Raw genomic sequence first — 19,427 nt, forward strand, 5'->3', positions numbered from 1 at the left:
AAAAAGACAAACTGGGTAACAAATTATGCATTTAAATGAAATACAGAACAAATTAGAACTCTACCAATACTACTGCAGTACTATAATAACGTTTTAGCTCCTAATACTTATCATCAGAAGAATTCATCAGTGTCTCATTCCTTTGACCAAATGAACAAAATCAGCGTAGACACCTACTGCAGATAATAGACTACATTCATACAATGGCATGCTCCAAATCTTCATTTTCATTGTAACATTCAAGATTATTTTCAATACCTTGAAATACTCCGTAGTTTCTAACTTGTGGAAATAGTGAAATCATTTAATTTTTGCTTCTGGCTGTTTCTGGCATCTCAAAGCCTTAATGCTTGAAACTGCAGTGAGTAAAACAGTTCTGAATTGTCTTACTGCTTATTTCTCACCAACTATCAGTGACAAAATGTGTTGTGTCTAACAACCATGCAAGTGCACACGACTAATGCTAGTTAGAAACTGTTTGGCAACAGACTTCTGTCCCAATTAAGCAACATAATGTCCCAAATAAATTAAGGGACTCACAGCTATTTTCTTGATTAGTTTTTGTTCTTTAAGAGTTGCCCCAAATAAGTGCTGCCCTGATTAACTGATGGTCCAATTAACTGGAATTTACTATATTAACCAGTACAAGTTCACTCAACTTTACTGACCTTTAGCCCAATTTCAGTCCTGTGTATGGCTGTTTCAAGTGACTGAATGTCCACTGCCTCTCCTTCATTTTGTATTGTTAAATGCGAGATTTTCTCCTTCAGCTCCTTAAGATCTTCTTGAACCTCAAGAGCAAACAGAATAAATTTAAGCTCAAGTTCAAGTTTATTGTCATTCAAAATGTAGTTGAAAATGAAACAATGTTCATCTGGATCAATGTGTACAACACAGTACATATAACTCACATACAATATACAAAGTAATATGACCATAAATAAATTAACAAATAAAATAGATAATAAATGAGTGTAACTCAAATGTGGCATAATTATCAGTTACATCTCATTTACTACCACCTTCATTTCCAAATCAGAAAGCTACGAGTTCAAATCCCAAGCCAAATCTGAGCATCATAAACTAGCCTACTTTAGCTATACTGAAGAAATGGTGTACTAACAGAAATGCTGTCTTTTGGATAAGGAATTATACAAAAGTTCTATCTGTACTTTCATATGGATATAAAAGATCCCTGTGGGACTATGCTAAATAGAGGAGAGGATCCATACACATATACATACACACACACACACACACAATGCTAGAGGATCTCAGCAGGTCAGGTAGCATCTTTGGAAAGGAATAAACCGTCAATATTTTGGAGGCGACCCTTCATCAGAGCAGCCATCTCTGTATTCCTTCTCAGAATGCCTCAATCAAAAATAAAAGATTTGTTTGTAATTGGATTGCTGTTTCTGGCAACTTGCTGAGCATAAACTGGACATGTTCCCTAAAGTGACTTTACTCCAAAATTATTCATTTCAAAGTGTTGTAGAATATTTTGAGGTTGTGAAAGGTACTATAGAAATCCAAGACATAAGAGATTCTACAGATGCTGAAAATCCAGAGCAACACACACATTGGGCACCACAGGAGCATAGCAAATAGTGTTTTGCTATTACAGCTCGACACACCAGAAATTCGGAGTTCAATCCCGATATCCTCTGTAACGAGTCTGTACGTCCACCCCGTGGAATGCGTGGGTTTTCACTGGTCCTCCAGTTTCCTCCCACAGTCCAAGGATGTACTGGGTAGGTTAATTGGTCATTGTGAATTGCCCTGTGGTTAGGTTAGGGTTAAATTGGGGTTAGTCTCGGGGTTTGCTGAGTTGATAGCTCAAAGGGCCAGTAAGGCCTATTCCATGCTGTATCCCTAAATAAATAAAATAAAAATTACTGGAGGAACTCAGCAGATCAGGCAGCGCCTATAGAAAAGAATAAACTGTCGACTTTTCGCACTGAGACCCTTCATCAGAACTGGAAAGGAGGAGGGAAGATGCCAAAATAAGAAGGTGGGGGGAGGAGAGGGAGTACAAACCAGAATATGAAGCCATGTTGAGAGGGAAGGTACAGCAGGTGGGTGGGAGAGTGGGGGTGATAAAGTGAGAAGCTGAGAGGTGATAGGTGAAAAGGGTAGAGGACTGGAGAAGAATCCAGTAAGAAAGGAGAGTGAACCATGGGAGAAAGGGAAGGAGGAGAGAGAGGTGGTAGGCAGGTGAGAAGAAGTAAGAGGCCAGAGTGGGAAAGAAGAAGGAAGGGGGGGAGGGAAAAAAGAAATTACAGGAGGTTGGAGAAATCAGTGTCCATGCCATCAGGTTGAAGGCTATCCAGACAGAACATGAAGTGTTGCTCCTCCAACCTTCTGCCTCATCATGGCAGAAGAGGAAGACATGGACTGAGACGTCAAAAAGGGAATGGGATAGGAATTAAAAATACCCTGGATATCTTTGCAGATGGAATGGAGGTGCTCAACAAACCAGTCCCCCAATTTATGTCGGGTCTTACCAATGTAGATGAGGCCACATCAAGAGCACCAGATACAGTGGATGACCCCCAACAGATTTGCTGGTGAAGCCTCACCTGGAAGGACTGTTTTGGGCCCTGAATGGTGGTGAATGGGCAGGTATAGCATTTCTGTCACACACAGGGATGTGGCCCATAAGGGAGATAAGTGGGGAGGAACAAATGAACAAAGGAATCATGGAGGCAACAATCCCTGTGGAAGGAAGAGTGAGGGGGGAGGGGTGGATAAAGATATATTCGGTGATAGGATCTCTTTGGTGGTAGAAGAAGATGAGCAGAATGATGTGTTGGATGCAGAAGTTTGTGGAGTGGTAGGTGAAGACAAGAGGAACTTTATCCCTGTTAAGGTGGCAGGAAGATAGAGTGAGCGCGGATGTCTGGGAAATGAAGGAGATATGGGTGAGGGCAGCACCAACCATGGAGGAAGGGTAAACCCCATTCATCTCTGATATTCTGGAAAGGAAAGCTTCATCATTGGAACAGATGTGGTAGAGTCAAAGAAACTGAGAAAAAGGAATCTCATTTTTGCAGAAAACAGAGTGGGAAGATGTATAGTCAAGTTAACCGTGGGAATTGGTAGGTTTATAAAAGATATTGGTATACAGTTTGTCTGCAGAAATGGAGACAGGGAGATTGAGAAAGGGAAGGAAGTGTCAAAAATGGACCAAATGAATTTAAGGGCAGGGTGGAAGTTCAAGACAAAGTTGATGAACTCGGCAAGCTCAGCATGGGTACATGAAGCAGCACCAATGCGGTCAACAATGTAAATCAGAAATGATTGGAGAGCTTTACCAGGGAAGGCTTGGAACATGGATTGTTCCATGTAACCAAAGAAAAGGCAGGCATAGCTGGGGCCCATGAGGATACCCACGGCTACACCTTGAGTTTGGAGTAAGTGGGAGGAGCTGAAAGAGAAAGTTGAGGGTGAGGATCAGTTCTGCCAGACAGAGTAGGGGAACAGGTCAGATCTGTTGTTGAGAAAGAAGTGGAGAGCTTTAAGGCCTTCTTGATGGGAGATGGAAGTGTACAGGGACTGGACATCCGTGGCAAAAATGAGGTGGTCAGGGCCAGACAATTAGAAGTTGTTAAGGAGATCAAGAGCATGTGAAATGTCACAAATGTAGGTGTTGAAGTCAAGCTGGTTAAATCCAAGAAATCCAAGTCTTTCTTTCTTCTCATTGTTTCAAAACATGCATCTACGGATGGAATAATAAATCCAAACTATACCCAAGCTCCCTCAAAATGAAGTGCTATCCCAAAATGTATCCAACCCAGTTAATGGTTCAGATTGTCTCTGCTGACATAAACCTGGACTTTTGATGCTGGCTATATTAGTGCCACACTCCTATAGAGCAGAATATCACAAAATTAAATGTAAAATTATACAAGTGTTTAACTAAACAGATAAATTATTTTAGTACCAATAATGGAAATGGAGTCATTCTTGTTGTTCCTTTAGTTTTTTAATGGCTAGCCAACCTTAATGTTTTAGAGATATACTGTCTATGTAACCCCTTCTGAAAAGTTGTAGGTATGTGTTTATTTATTGATACAGCACAGTAACAGGACCTTCCAGCCTAATGAGCACTATGCCACCCATGTGATCAATAAACCTACTGACCCGTTTGTCTTTGGACTGTGGGAGGAAACCGGAGCACCCTGAGGAAACCCACACATTCATGGACAGAACATAGAAATTCCTTACACACAGTGGTGGAATTGAACCTGGGTCACTATTACTGTGATAACTTTGTGGTATTATCAAGTAGGAGGTACAGGAGCCTGAAAGCACACACTCAGTGATTCAGGTACAGCTTCTTCCCCTCTGCCATCCGATTCCTAAATGGATATTGAACCCGTTAACACTACCTCAGTTATTTAATATATATTATTTCTGTTTTTGCATGATTTTTAATCTATTCAATATATGCATACTGTAATTGATTTTATTTATTTATATATTTTTAAATTTTTTTCTTCTTCTTCTTCCTCCTCTATATAAGGCATTGCATTGAACTGCTGCTGCGAAGTTAACAAATTTCACGACACATGCTGATGATAATAAACCTGATTCCGATTCTGGTAATTGCTATGCTATTATATGGTTCCAGATTACAAAAAATAATTACGAAGCAACTTTAATGTGGTAGTTACTCCAAAGGCACTTTACTTACTTATATATTTTTAATTTTATTAAGAGGCAGCACAGAATAGACCCTTCTGGCCCTTCGAACCTGGCAATCCCCAATTTAACCCCAGCCTAATCACTGGATAATTTACAATGACCAATTAACCTACCAACTGGTATGTCTTTGAACTGTGGGAGGAAACTGGAGCACCCAGAGCACATGGTCATGGGAGAACGTATAAACTCCTTACAGGCAGTGACTGGATTTAACCCAAGCTGCTTGTACTATAAAGTATTATGCTCATCACGACACTACTGTGCAACTTCTGGAATCATTATCTAAGAAAACATGAGACTGAATTACATTTATATTAGGTCAGAGGTCTTCATGGGTGGCTTAAAGGAAGGAAGATATAAAGAGTCTTAAGGAGAGATTTCCAGAGATTAGCTCTTGGCGTGCTGGTGCAAGTACAGTCAGGAGTGATTTGGAGTACTGTTGATGTCAGAGTCTGGGTTAGAATACTCAGTGATGTGTACATAGAGTGAGCTGCCAGAGAAAGTGGTTGGGATGGGTACAATATCAACTTCCAAAAGACATTTGGATAAATACATGACTTATGAGAACGCTTCTAGAACTGGATAGAGGTAAGTAAGTACACAAGTAAAATTTATTATTGAAGTATGTATACGTTACCACATGAGATTCATTTTCTTGCAGGCATTTACAGGGGGAAAAATATACAATAAAATTTATGAAAAACTGTACATAAATGAAGACTGATAAACTACCAATACGCTAAAGAAGATAAATTGTGCAAATAAAATTAATATTGAGAACATGTCCTTGAAAATGAATTTGTAGGTTGTAGAATCAGTTCAGAGTACATTTATCCAGCAGGTTGAAATGATTTTCATTGGAGCATAGGAGAATGAGGGGCGATCTTATAGGGGTGTGCAAAATCATGAGGGGAATAGGTAGGGTCAATGTGCACAGTTGTTTTTTACCCCCAGCGATCTGAAATGAACAGCACGAAGGGATAGGTTTAAGGTGAGTGGAGAGAGATTTAATATGAACCTCAAGGGAAATTTCTCTTCACGCAGAGGGTGACCATTATTTGGAAAGAGCTGCAGAGAAGTGGTTGAGGCGGATAAAATAACTACTTTTAAAAGACAGTGGGACAAGTACTGGAGATGGATTAGGAAGGTTTAGAAGGTTATGGGCCAAAGGCTGGCAAATGGGAAGAGCCTGGATGGGCATTTTAGTTGGCATGGACTAAGAGGTCCAAAGAGCTTGTTTCTATGCTGTATGACTCTATGGATAAGAGAAGTTTAGAGGAAGATGCAGACAAATGGGCACCTTAAATGGCAAGGATGAGTTGGGCTGAAAGGCCTGTTCCTGTTTCCATGATGTCTAACTCTAAGAAAAGAACACCAAAAGATGTGATAAGGGAGGATATATTTAATCTAGAGTATTTCTTCAACAGAGGGTGGCAGGCACAGGTCATAATGGGACACAGCGTGAGTCAAGACTCGGGTCTGCTGAGGTTCCCAGGACACCAAGAGATTGAGATAGAAAGAGAGATTGAGCAGGAGGATACGAGATAGAGAGGGAGGATGGGGGGAGGGGGAGAAGACAGTGGGGAAGAAGAGAGAGATAGAGGGGGACGTGAGATAGAGAGGGGGAAGGGAGACAGACAGACAGGCAGACACCAGGTGTGGAGTTAGTTTATTATTGTTATGTGCACCAAGATAAAGTGAGATATGTCAACTAATGGGAGTGGTACCTCAGCAACAACCTGGCACTCCACTCAACGTCAGTATGACAAAAGAGCCGATTGTGGACTTCAGGAAAGGTAAGAAGAAAGAACACATTCCAATCCTCATAGAGGGATCAGAACTGGAGAGAGTGAGCAGTTTTAAGTTCCTGGGTGTCAAGATCTCTGAGGATCTAACCTGGTCCCAACATATCAATGTAGTTACAAAGAAGGCAAGACAACGGCTATACTTCATTAGGAGTTTGATGAAATTTGGCATGTCAACGAATACACTCAAAAACTTCTATAGATGTACTGTGGAGAGCATTCTGACAGGCTGCATCACTGCCTGGTAAGGGGCGAGGGGGGGGGTGTGGCTACTGCACAGGACCGAAAGAAACTGCACAGGGTTGTAAATCTAGAGTCAGCTCCATCTTGGGCACTAGCCTGCAAAGTACCCAAGACACCTTCAGGAAGCGGTGTCTCAGAAAGGCAGCGTCCATTATTAAAGACCTCCGGCAAACAGGGCATGCCCTTTTCTCACTGTTACCATCAGGTAGGAGGTACAGGAGCCTGAAGGCACACACTCAGCGATTCAGGAACAGCTTCTTCCCCTCTGCCATCTGTTTCCTAAATGGACATTGAACCCTTAGACAGTACCTCACTTTTTAAAATATACAGTATTTCTTTTTTTGCACGTTTTTTAATCTATTCAATATACATATAATGTAATTGATTTACTTATTTATTATATTTCTCTATTCTATATTATGTATTGCATTGAATTGCTGCTGCTAAGTTAACAAATAATGATAATAAACCTGATTCTGAAAACACGAGGAAATCTGCAGATGCTTGAAATTCAAACAACATACACAAAATGCTGGTGGAACACAGCAGGCCAGGCAGCATCTATAGGAAGAAGCACTGTCAACGTTTTGGGCCGAGACCCTTTGTCAGGACTAACTGAAAGGAAAGATAGTAAGAGATTTGAAAGTAGTGGGGGAGGGGGAAATGCAAAATGATAGGAGAAGACCGGAGGGGGTGGGATGAAGCTAAGAGCTGGAAAGGTGATTGGCGAAAGTGATACAGAACTGGAGAAGGGAAAGGATCATGGGACGGGAGGCCTCGGGAGAAAGAAAGGGGGAGGGGGGAGCACCAGAGGGAGATGGAGAGCAAGCAGAGTGATGGGCAGAGAGAGAGAAAAAAAACCAAACAACTAAATATTGTCAGGGATAGGGTAAGAAGGGGAGGAGGGGCATTAACGGAAGTTAGAGAAGTCAATGTTCAGTCCTTCCAGGTGAGGCGACACTTCACCTGTACACTTCCTCACTCACCACCATTCAGGGCCCCAGACAGTCCTTCCAGGTGAGGCGACACTTCACCTGTGAGTCAGCTGGTGTGGTATACTGCGTCCGGTGCTCCCGCTGTGGCCTTTTATATATTGGTGAGACCCGACGCAGACTGGGAGACTGTTTCGCTGAACACCTATGCTCGGTCCGCCAGAGAAAGCAGGATCTCCCAGTGGCCACACATTTTAATTCCACGTCCCATTCCCATTCTGATATGTCTATCCATAGCCTCCTCTACTGTCAAGATGAAGCCACACTCAGGTTGGAGGAACAACACCTTATATACCGGCTGGGTAGCCTCCAACCTGATGGCATGAACATCGACTTCTCTAACTTCTGTTAATGCCCCTCCTCCCCTTCTTACCCCATCCCTGACATATTTAGTTGCTTGCCTGTTCTCCATCTCCCTCTGGTGTTCCCCCCCCCTTTCTTTCTCCTGAGGCCTCCCGTCCCATGATCCTTTCCCTTCTCCAGCTCTGTATCACTTTCGCCAATCACCTTTCCAGCTCTTAGCTTCATCCCACCCCTTCATCAATCATTTTGCATTTCCCCCTCCCCCCACTACTTTCAAATCTCTTACTATCTTTCCTTTCGGTTAGTCCTGACGAAGGGTCTCGGCCCGAAACATCGACAGCGCTTCTCCCTATAGATGCTGCCTGGCCTGCTGTGTTCCACCAGCATTTTGGGTGTGTTGTCTGATTCTGAAAAGCTTATTTTGCATACTGTTCATACAGAATAAATCACTGCACCGTACATTGAGCTACAACAAGGTAAGATAATAATTATGCAGAATAGACAACAGACAATAGGTGCAGGAGTAGGCCATTCTGCCCTTCGAGCCAGCACCACCATTCAATATCATCCACCGCCATCCACAATCAGTACCCCGTTCCTGCCTTCTCCCCATATCCCTATCTTTAAGAGCTCTCTTTCTTGAAAGCATCCAGAGAATTGGCCTCCACTGCCTTCTGAGGCAGAGCATTCCATAGATCCACAACTCTCTGGGTGAAAAAGTTTTTCCTGACCTCCGTTCTAAATGGCCTGCCCCTTACTCTTAAACTGTGGCCTCTGGTTCTGGACTCCCCCAACATCGGGAGCATGTTTCCTGCCTCTAGCGTGTCCAATCCCTTAATATTCTTATATGTTTCAATCAGATCCCCTCTCATCTTTCTAAATTCCAGTGTATATAAGCCCAGACGCTTGCGGAGGTATTACAGAATAAAGTGTAACAGCTACAAAGAAAGTGAAGTGCAGGTAAGTAATAAGGTTCAACATCATAAGCAGCAGGTATGTTGTGAGGTCAAGGGTCCACCTCGTGAACCAGTCGATAGTGGGGTAGATAGGATCTGTTATAAAGGTTTAACACACCTTCTTCCACCCCCCCCCCCCCGCCCCGCCCCTACCAGCCCTGGCCGGCAGGAAGACAGATGAGTACCTGGACCAGGATGTGCCCCACGTCAGTGTGGGCTTTGGTGGCGTGTTGCGCCATTATCGGGGGGCAACTGCCTCCCGTGTCTCTCACCGACTCTCCATCCTCACCCGCTGGGTTCCCATGGCAACAGAACACAACCGCTGCCACAGGGCCAAGACCGGGGAGGGGGAACTCCAGCACAGTCTCGGTGATCAAAAACCATCACAATCCACACATGTGCCCAATAGTTTAAATACAGCCCTTAACATGCATTATAACGATAAACAAAAAACCCTCCTGCCGTTGATTTAAAGGTCCCTTGTGTATTTTATAATGTGATTAAAACATTTATCCTCCTCCAGCAGCAAAGTGGTACATTCCACCCTCGGATCCTGCGGATGAGGAAATAAACCGTTTAAGGAATATATAGTTACGTTTAAAATGATATTTTATTCTTATGGGTTGCAGAAATGAGCAATAGCTAATGCTGAGGGGTGGATTTGACTGTAAAGGAGGGGAGGCTGTGTTTGGGGCTGTTGTCAGGGGTGGAAGCCCAAGCGGAAATAACCCCCCGCGTTGTCAGGGTGAGGGGTTAGAGTTCACCACTCGGGATGGAGGCTCCGAGCGTCCTGCTGGTGAGCTGCTGCCCGAGCTTCGTGGAGGAGAGTCTGGTGAGAGGTGAGCGAGCGAGTTTATCCCCCGCCAAATCCGGGCAATCGAATTCAGTCATCAAACCAGCCGTGCCCTACCAGCAGCGGGGGCGCCGGAGGCCTAAAAGCCCAGGAGGAGACCGTTGGGCCCGTCGAGGCCGTGCCTTCTCCCGGAATTGCAATTGGCTTATTAGTGTTGCATATATTGAGATATAGTAAAAAGCTTGTCTTCCAAAATGTTGATGTAGACCAAGTCATTACAGAGTGCATCGAGGTAGAACAAAGTAAAACAATAACAGAGTGCAGAATAAAGTGTAATAGCTACAGAGAAAGTGCAGTACAGGTAAATAATATGTAAGGCTATAACGAGATTGGTTGTGAGGTCAACAGTCCATCTTATTGTTGTAGGAAACCTGTGGAAGGCTGTGCGTTGTCTAACCATTTAACTACCCGGTATTTATATTCACAAGATGTTCTGCAGAGCAACACACAGAAAATGCTGGAGGAACTCAGCAGGTCAGGCAGGATTTATGGAGAGGAATAAACAGAAGATATTATGGGATCTCAGCTTGAAACGTTGACTATTTATTTCTTTCCATAAATGCTGCCTGACCTGCTGAGTTCCTCTTGCATTTTTGTGTGTTATCAACAGAATATTCATCTTGTCAGGAATACCCAAAGCTAATGGTGTATTTTTGATGTGTGTTTATGAGGAAACACCAGAGCCAATCTGCATACAGCAAACTCTCTTAAGAGCATTTGTCGTCTTTGCATGTTAGTACAGGTGAAATGAAAAACTTCTCGACGGCACCATCATTAGCATATTGCCTCACATAAGCAGCATTCACAGGATAAATTAAAACATAAATTATACACAGATTTTACAAAGAAAAGAAGCAATTAAAATAAAACTGTCCACTTTACTACAAAATGATCAGATTGGTTATGGTGTGGCTAAACTGTAATTAATAGGGGGGGGGACTCTGGATGAAGAAAAGTAGCTGTTCTTGGGAGGTGGATGTCACTGTCAAGGTCAGCATTTATTGTCCATTCTTAATTGTTTCCTTTTCAGGGTTGGACAGGCAGTAGTGGTTTATAGCACCTCTTACCCATATAAAAAAAAGTTTGGATCATCAATACTGTTGTCAAAAACAAAACTGTCTCATCCCCCTGTGTGGCTTTCACTCTCAATTCTGTGTCCTTAGGCCCTTTAACTAATTGCTAATGGGAGTGGTTTCCTCTTATTAAGGCACTGTAAGCTACTCATTGTTGTGCACTCTTCTATCAAATCTCAGTGTTTGCCCTAAGGAATACAGCCTCATCTTGTGCTGAGTAGCCCTTTGGGTGAAAGCCCTCACCTGGTGTAGTATTCCAGTAAATCTTTTCTGTGACTTCTGAAGAACACTCAGAGCTTTCCTAACGTCTGATGACCAGAGAGTGATAAAGCATTCCGGTTGTGGCCTTGCTAGTGATTAAGAAAGAATTGTCCTAAACTGTCTGCTTGCATACTCTGTACACCTTTGTCAGTATGTCCTGTCACTTTCATGAAATTATGCACATATGCACCAAAGAGTCTCTGTTCTTGTGCACATTAGAGTCATTATTTAGTCTATGCTGACTTCTCTCATTCTTTAGGGGTCAGATTAGAGTTTAGGGACAGGGACATGGAAGATTTGAGAGGTTAGACCGGAGTCAAGTTCTCTGCTGTGCTTTGTGCTTTCGAAGGCCAGTGACGTGGTTGGGTGTTGAGGGGCACCTGGAGTATAGGATTGCTGGACTCTCTATGTGGGTATGAGGTGGGGAGAGGGAGGAAAGGGCTTGCTTTGCTGTTGTAGTTTAGTTGCTTTTGTGTACTATTTTGTAGTGTTCTGTGTTGTTCTGTTGAGCATTATGGACATGCTGTGTTGGTGCTAGAATGTGTGGTGACACTTGTGGACAGCTTTCAGCATATCCATAGTTGTGCTGGTTGTTAGACAAATAATGCATTTCACTGTATGTTTCACTGCACATGTGATAAATAAGGGAATCTGTATCTTTCTGATGGGATGCTAAATGGAGGGCCAGTCTCCTGCAATATTTAATTTTCCAACGTGTAAAGAGCTGTGTTAGCCTGATACCCTAGCCAATATTTACCCCTGAGCTCACCAGAGTCATCTGTCCTGGGCCAGTCTTTCAAATTGTCTCCATCTGTAGCCCATCTTCGAAGATCCTTCAGTTCTCAGGGATGAGCTATTTTGAGCTACTGTTGACAATTTTTGTAGCTCTGAGCTTTTAAGGGATGGGGTGTCTAGCCCCATGCCCAACTTTCCTCCTTTTGCAGCCGGTCTTGGGACCATCCATGGAGTTAACTGCAGGTTTCTGATCCAATAACTTAATGGGTTGGTTGTTTGATTAATATTCAGGGGCCTGGACTTTTGATTCAGGACAGGAGTTCAAGTCTTACTGGATCTTCAATTAAATAAAAAGCACTAAAAAGTGGATTCTGGTTAATTGGGACACATCAGGACCAGTTACATTTTGGTCCAATTAAGCGGCTACCCATGTTAGCCAAAGTTTCATGGAAATAGTTAAAAATGTATAAAAATGACAAGCTGTCATTTAACTGAGTCACAAATTATGTGTTTAAGTGAAATACAGAACAAATTAGAACACTACCAATACTACTGCAGTACTATAAAACTGGTGTGCAAAAGACAGCAAATTGTGTAAATACAAAAAGAAGGAAATAATAAGGATAAATAAGCAATAAATATTGAGAACCTGAGATGAAGGGTCCTTGAAGGTGAGTCCATAAGTTGTGGGTACAGTTCAGTGATGGGCAAGTGATGTTGAGTGAAGTTATCTCCTCTGGTTCAAGAGCCTGGTGGTGTGGATCCTGAGGCTCCTGTATCTTCTTCCTGATTGTTATTGATGCAGGAATTCATCCTGTGTATACTGGCTATGTTCTTTTGATTGACTGTAAGTGAACAAAATCAGTGCAGACACCTCGTGCAGATAATGGATAATCTTAATTTTCATTGTAACATTCAAAATGATTGTCGATACCTTTAAATTGGAAATAAATTGGAAAATGTGCCACTCAGGTGGGTGACGGTTGGGTTGAGTTGTTCTCCAGTCTATGCAATCCACTTACAAACTTTCTGTCACCATACGAGGAGACATCATCAGTGCCCTGTCACTTGTGGTGGCCCTTCAAATGCTTGGCCCTTTATATACTTTAAAATATTTACAAATGGGTTGCCAAGAATGGAGCACAACTCATCCCAATCATACCTTTAAGTTCTTCGTAGTGCCTAATTTGTTGAAGTAGTGAAATCATTTCATTTTCACTTCTGGCCATTTCTGCCATTTCCAAGCTTGAATGATTGAAACCACAATGAGCAAAACAATTCTGAATGTCTTACTGCTTATTTCTTGCCAACTGTCAGTGACAAACTGCACTGCCTTTTGAATCTGCATCAGTCAGCCCAGATGGATAACATAACACAAGCACACACAACTGATGCTATTTAAAAACTGTGTGCTCTAAGCATGGTGTAGTTTCTGAAGGTCAGACAAGTGTATGCAACTGACAGTAGTTAAAAGCTGTTCAATAACAGTCTCCTGCCCCAATTAAACAAAGGGATCCCAGCTATTTTCTTGATTAGTTTTTGTTCTGTAAGAGGTATCCCAAATAAGTGATTGACCTGATTAATCAATGACCAAGTTAACGGGTATCCACTGTATTAGTAACAGTGATCACAAAATCTCTGGTTTGCTACTTCCCCTCAAACTCCACTCCTATTTGGTCCGGCCTAGTCGTGACTTCAGATTCACATGTGTGGTTGACACTTTCTGCTGATGAGTTCAGTAATGGTGTTGGTTAAGTTGCTGGTTGAGCAGCCAGCATTCTGGACCATTGAAGAGACTAGAGTTTAAGTTCCACCATAGCAAATGGGGAATTTTAATTCAAATCGTTAAATAAGTCTAGAAATTACAAAAAAAAGCTAGTCTCAGTACCGGTAGGCACAAAGGCACTGGATTGCTACAAGAAAAAACTCATGTGGTTTCCTAATATCCTTGTGGGAATGAAAAATATCATCCTAGCTGTTCTGCCCTATGTAGGTACCAAAAATGCTACAGGCAGTTTGGGGTGATTTATCCCACCTTTGGCGACTCCAAACGGACATTGGAATCTCTTCCCATTGACACCTATATCCCATGAGTGAATGATTTCTTTAGAAAAAGATAATTACATAGAAGGAAGAAGATTTGCCCATTTTTAAATTAATCTATCCAGAGACCTTTATGTATTGTTGCTTACAGGATTATCTGCGATATGAGTGCTTGATGGGACTGTGCAGAGGGAGTTTCGCTTAGCATCTGCCATGTGTAATACCTGAAATAAAATACTTGGCATTACCTGTAGTATCTGTGGAGAGTGCAAGAGAATTGAAGTTTCGGGTCAATGAACCTTTTTAGATTTATGTTGTATGTGGTTTGTCAGTGGAATTCTTTTTATGATATCTGTACCCCATGTATTAATGGAGAAAAAAATCAAAATAAGTTTCAAAGTTCAAAGTAAATTTAATATTATATGTCACCATTTACTACCCTGAGATTCAATTTCTTGAAGTTTGCAATTGAAATATGTACAATTTTTCTGGATATTACTTTCTTACTGCCTGTTACACCGCTGGTCTTTAGGGCAACAATGAAGATCCTCCATCTCTGGTGGTGTTAAAGGGGCTTCCTTCATCATGTCAGTAGCTTCTTCTCAGTTTTCACTACTGTCAGTCATGCAATTCCTGGGTGGATTCTGGGGAATACCATTGCACTCAGATGTAGAAGGATTCTTCATTGCTTTTTTTGTAACAAATTTTTCCCCCATTCGGGGTTGTTAGCCCTAGCTGAACCACCGAACCTGGAGGACTGGTGGATCACTCTTAGTCTGTCCTCTACCCATGACTGTGTGGCTAGGCATAGCTGAAATACCATGTATAGATTTGCTGATCATACAGCCATTGTTGGTAGAATCTCAGGTGGTGATGAGAGGGCGTACAGGAGTGAGATATGCCAACTAGTAGAGTGATGCTGCAGTGACAACCTGGCACTCAAAGTCAGTAAGACGAAAGAGCTGATTATGGACTTCAGGAAGGGTAAGACAAAGGAACACATTCCAATCCTCATAGAAGGATCGGAAGAGGATAGAGTGAGCAGTTTCAAGTTCCTGCGTGTCAAGATCGCTGAGGATCTAACCTGGTCCCAACATATCAATGTAGTTATAAAGAAGGCAAACAGTGGCTAAACTTCATTAGGAGTTTGAAGAGATTTGACATGACAACAAATGCACTCAAAAACTCCTATAGATGTACTGTGGTGGGCATTCTGACAGGCTGCATCTCTGTCTGGTATGAAGGGGCTACTGCACAGGACCGAAAGAAACTGCAGAGGGTTGTAAATCTAGAGTCAGCTCAAACCTGGGTACTAGCCTACAGGGTACCCAGGACATCTTCAGGGAGCAGTGTCTCAGAAAGGCAGCATCCATTATTAAGGACCTCCAGCACCCAGGGCATGCCCTTTTCTCAGTGTTACCATCAGGTAGGAGGTACAGGAACCTGAAGGCACACACTCAGTGATTCAGGAACAGCTTCTTCCCCTCTGCCATCCGGTTCCTAACCATAGAACACTATGGCACAGTACAGGCCTTTCAGCCCTCCATGTTGTGCCGACCCATATAATTGTTTAAAAAAAAAGAACTAAACCCACACTACCCCATAACCCTCCATTTTTCTTTCATCCATGTGCCTGTCCAAGAGGCTCTTAAATACCCTAATATTTTAGCCTCCACCACCATCCCTGGTAAGTCATTCCAGACACTCACAACCCTCTGTGTAAAAAAAACAAAAACAAACAACAACAACAACAAAACAAAAAACACTTACCCCTGATGTCTCCCCTAAACTTCCCTCCCTTAATTTTGTACCTACGCCCTCTGTTGTTTGCTATTGGTGCCCTGGGAAACAGGTACTGACTATCCACCCTATCTATGCCTCTCATAATCTTGTAGACCTCTATCAGGTCCCCTCTCATTCTTCTACGCTCCAAAGAGAAAAGTCCCAGCTCTGCTAACCTTGCTTCATATGATTTGTTCTCCAATCCAGGCAACATCCTGGTAAATCTCCTCTTGCACCCTCTCCATAGCTTCCACATCCTTCCTATAATGAGGTGACCAGAATTGAACACAATACTCTAAATGCGGTCTCACCAGAGATTTGTAGAGTTGCAACATGACCTCTCTACTCTTGAACTCAATCCCCCTGTTAATGAAGCCTAGCTATCCATAGGCCTTCTTAGACTACCCTTTCAACCTGTGCAGCGACCTTGAGGGATGTGTGGATTTGAACCCCCAAGGTCCCTTTGTTCATCCACACTCTTAAGTAACTGACCATTAATCCTGTACTCAGTCTTCTGGTTTGTCCTTCCAAAATGCATCACCTCACACTTGTCCAGATTGAACTCCATCTGCCATTTTTCTGCCCAACTCTGCAGCCTGTCTATATCCTCTTGTAACCTTCGACCACCTACAGCTCCATCCACAACTCCTCCAATCTTCGTGTCATCCGCAAACTTACTCACCCATCCTTCTGCCTCTACATCCAGGTCATTTATAAAAATCACAAATAGCAGGGGTCCCAGGACAGATCCCTGCGGCACTCCACTAGTCACCGACCTCCAGGCAAGATACTTTCCTTCTACAACTACCCTCTGCTTTCTTCCTTTAAGCCAATTTTTTATCCAAACAGCCAAGGTTCCACTTATCCCATGCCTCATGACTTTCTGGATGAGTCTCTCATGAGGGAGCTTGTCAAATGCTTTGCTAAAGCCCATGTAGACCACATCCACTGCCCTACCCTCATCAATTTCTTTTGTTACCTCTTCAAAAAACTCAGTCAGGCTTGTGAGGGATGATCTTCTCTTCACAAAGCCATGTTGACTATCCATGAGTAGACTGTACTTCTCCAAATGCTTGTAGATCCTATCCTTAAGAATCCTTTCCAGTAGTTTGCATACCACTGACGTAAGACTCACCGGTCTGTAGTTCCTAGGTTTCTCCTTATTACCGTTTTTAATCTACATTTGCCATTCTCCAGTACTCTGGCACTTCCCCTGCAGCCAAAGAGGATTCAAAGATCATAGCTAATGCTACTGAGATCTCTTCTCTCAATTCCCACAACAACCTGGGGTGTATCATATCCGGCCTTGGCGATTTATCAATCTTAATGTTTTTAAGAAGATCCAGCACTACTTCTTCCTTAATCTCCACATTGTCCAGCACACAGGCCCGCTCTACTTCGACCTCATCCTGATCAAGATCCTTTTCACTTGTGAATACTGAAGCAAAGTATTCATTTAGGACCTCCCCAACTTCCACCTCCAGGCACATGTTGCCCTCTTTATCCTTTATCCATTTATCCTAAATGGACATTGAACCCTTGGACACTACCTCACTTTTTTTTAATATAAAGTATTTCTGTTTTTGCATGTTTTTTAATCTACTCAATATACGTAGACTATAATTGATTTACTTATTTATTGTTATTATTTTTATTTCATTTATCCTTTTTTTCTATATTATGTATTGCATTGAACTGCTGCTGCTAAGTTAACAAATTTCATGTCACATGCCGGTGATGATAAACCTGATTCTGATTCTAAGCCAAAGCATAAAGCCCTGACTCCAGCCAGCATAGCTCTCCAGGTCATTGAAGCATGCAAGCCTCCAAACCACAAGAAGACTGTGGTTCTTTTGGAGGTTCTGGATATTAGTTACTGACATTCTGTTTTTTTCTTTAAAAAACCTTGCTTGGAAAAAATAACTAGTCTTGGTATATAGTCTTGGCTAGTCCTGCCTTGCATCAATTTTGCAAATTTACTTACATATGAGATTAAGTGGTCAGAAGTTTTTGCATTATCTTAAAAAAGGACATGTTAGTTAGATTTGCTGTTTGCATCCTTGCCTCAGAAGGTGCTGATATATGTATGCATCAGAGACTTGATCACATCTTGGCATTCTACCATACCAAGGAAGAGCATTTCTGCCAGAGTTGCTGTCTTTCTGATGAGAATTTATGTCAAGCTTCTGTATATACTCTTTGGTTGATGTAAAGGATTCTGTGGCTCTTTTAAGAAGAGTTGGGGAAATCACCCTGTGATGTTATCTAATGTTTATCCCTGAATCAATAACATAAATAAGTGATCTTTATTTCATTGCTGTTCTTTGGACAAATTGGCTGCTTTCTTTTTGATATTATCAAGTGATTATGCAAGTCTGCCATAGACTACGAAAGGAGGAAGATTAGAGAAAGATCTTTTTTTAAAAAAAATCCCAGAGTTACAGAACCACCAACAGAAATTCCAAAGACCTCACCCCTGGGAGGGGAAGGATCTTCAAAGAAGGGCTACACTTGAGGACAATAGAAAGACTGGCCCAGGACTGATGACCTACTGTTAGTGTTCTATGCCCCAGTAGGGCTAATGCTGAAGAAGAAACAATACGCAAGACCATTTTTGACATGAAGTGCCTTCTGGGAGAATTCTGAGCTTGTGAAAGGTGCAGTATAGATTTTATTTTATGTATTGTGTGCAGAGCTGAGAGAACTGCTTAAATTGCTGGAAACAGTTTAGACTTTTGCAGTTCCTTACTTCGTGTATTGGGTCAATTTAATAGCCAGCTATTTATTGTACAGAAATTTATGCTTAATTCAGTGTTGTTTGATATTTACTAAATCTTAAATTTGTTTTATGTTCAGATCATGAATTTATAAACTATAAATAATATCTCACAAAACTTGTTTGGACTATTTTTGAAGTTACTGGAGTAATTGGGACTATTGTGTTTGTTGTATGAATTATGCTACCTCTTGCATTTTGCATTGAATCCAGCTTCCAAATGATAAGAGTAGTACATTGTTCAAAAAGTTTAGAGTACACTTATTATCAAAGTATTTATACATTATGCATGGGGTCTGTGGACCCCAGGTTGGGAACCCCTGCAATAGAATCATAAAACAGTACAGTGCACAAACAATCCATCGGCCCACCATGTGATACTGACCTTTCTGCTCACCAACATTTCTCTCACTTGCCTGCATTATCCTTCTATCCCTTGCTTATTTAAGTGCCTATCTAAATGTCTCTTAAAATATTGTAATTGATCCCACTATCTCTGGCAGTGAATTCCAAAACATGCTGTAAACAAAAAAATATCTCCAATCACCTTTAAAATTCCCTAATCTCATCCTCAACCTATCTCTCTTGTTTTTGATACCCCTACCAAGGGAAAAGGCCTCTTCTAATTTTATATAGGAACCCAAGAACACTACCTCACTACTTTTTTATTTCTGTTATTTTGCATTACTTAACTATTTAATGGACATATACTTAATTTTTTCCCTATATTTATTTATCATGTATTTCATTGTACTGCTGCAGTAGAGTTAGCAAATTTCATGACATATGCTGGTGATACTAAATCCTGACCTAATATCCTGTGAAATCATTCAACCTAAAGTTATTAGCCTACAACCATCGGACTCCTTAACCTGAGTGGATAACTTCACTCACC

At 41.9% G+C, this 19,427-nt stretch overlaps 2 protein-coding genes across 3 annotated transcripts in view; one reads left to right on the forward strand and one right to left on the reverse strand.

Moving 5' to 3' along the window:
- Positions 1-9,306, reverse strand: part of iqch (IQ motif containing H) — a 187,947-nt gene extending 178,641 nt beyond the window's left edge. Inside the window, exons 1-2 of the mRNA XM_073032631.1 lie at positions 9,195-9,306; positions 669-791 (exon numbers count right to left, since the gene is read on the reverse strand). Coding sequence (XP_072888732.1) covers positions 669-791; positions 9,195-9,248 — 177 coding nt within the window. The 5' untranslated portion in view covers positions 9,249-9,306. The remainder of the gene's footprint in view (positions 1-668; positions 792-9,194) is intronic.
- A 412-nt stretch (positions 9,307-9,718) lies between these two features.
- aagab (alpha and gamma adaptin binding protein) overlaps positions 9,719-19,427 on the forward strand; it is a 58,953-nt gene continuing 49,244 nt past the window's right edge. For both annotated transcript variants that reach the window (XM_073032638.1, XM_073032639.1), the window contains exon 1: positions 9,719-9,848. In XM_073032638.1, coding sequence (XP_072888739.1) covers positions 9,782-9,848 — 67 coding nt within the window. In that variant the 5' untranslated portion in view covers positions 9,719-9,781. The remainder of the gene's footprint in view (positions 9,849-19,427) is intronic.

This window comes from Hemitrygon akajei, chromosome 30 (genome assembly GCF_048418815.1).
Source record: "Hemitrygon akajei chromosome 30, sHemAka1.3, whole genome shotgun sequence".
NCBI lineage: Eukaryota > Metazoa > Chordata > Chondrichthyes > Myliobatiformes > Dasyatidae > Hemitrygon > Hemitrygon akajei.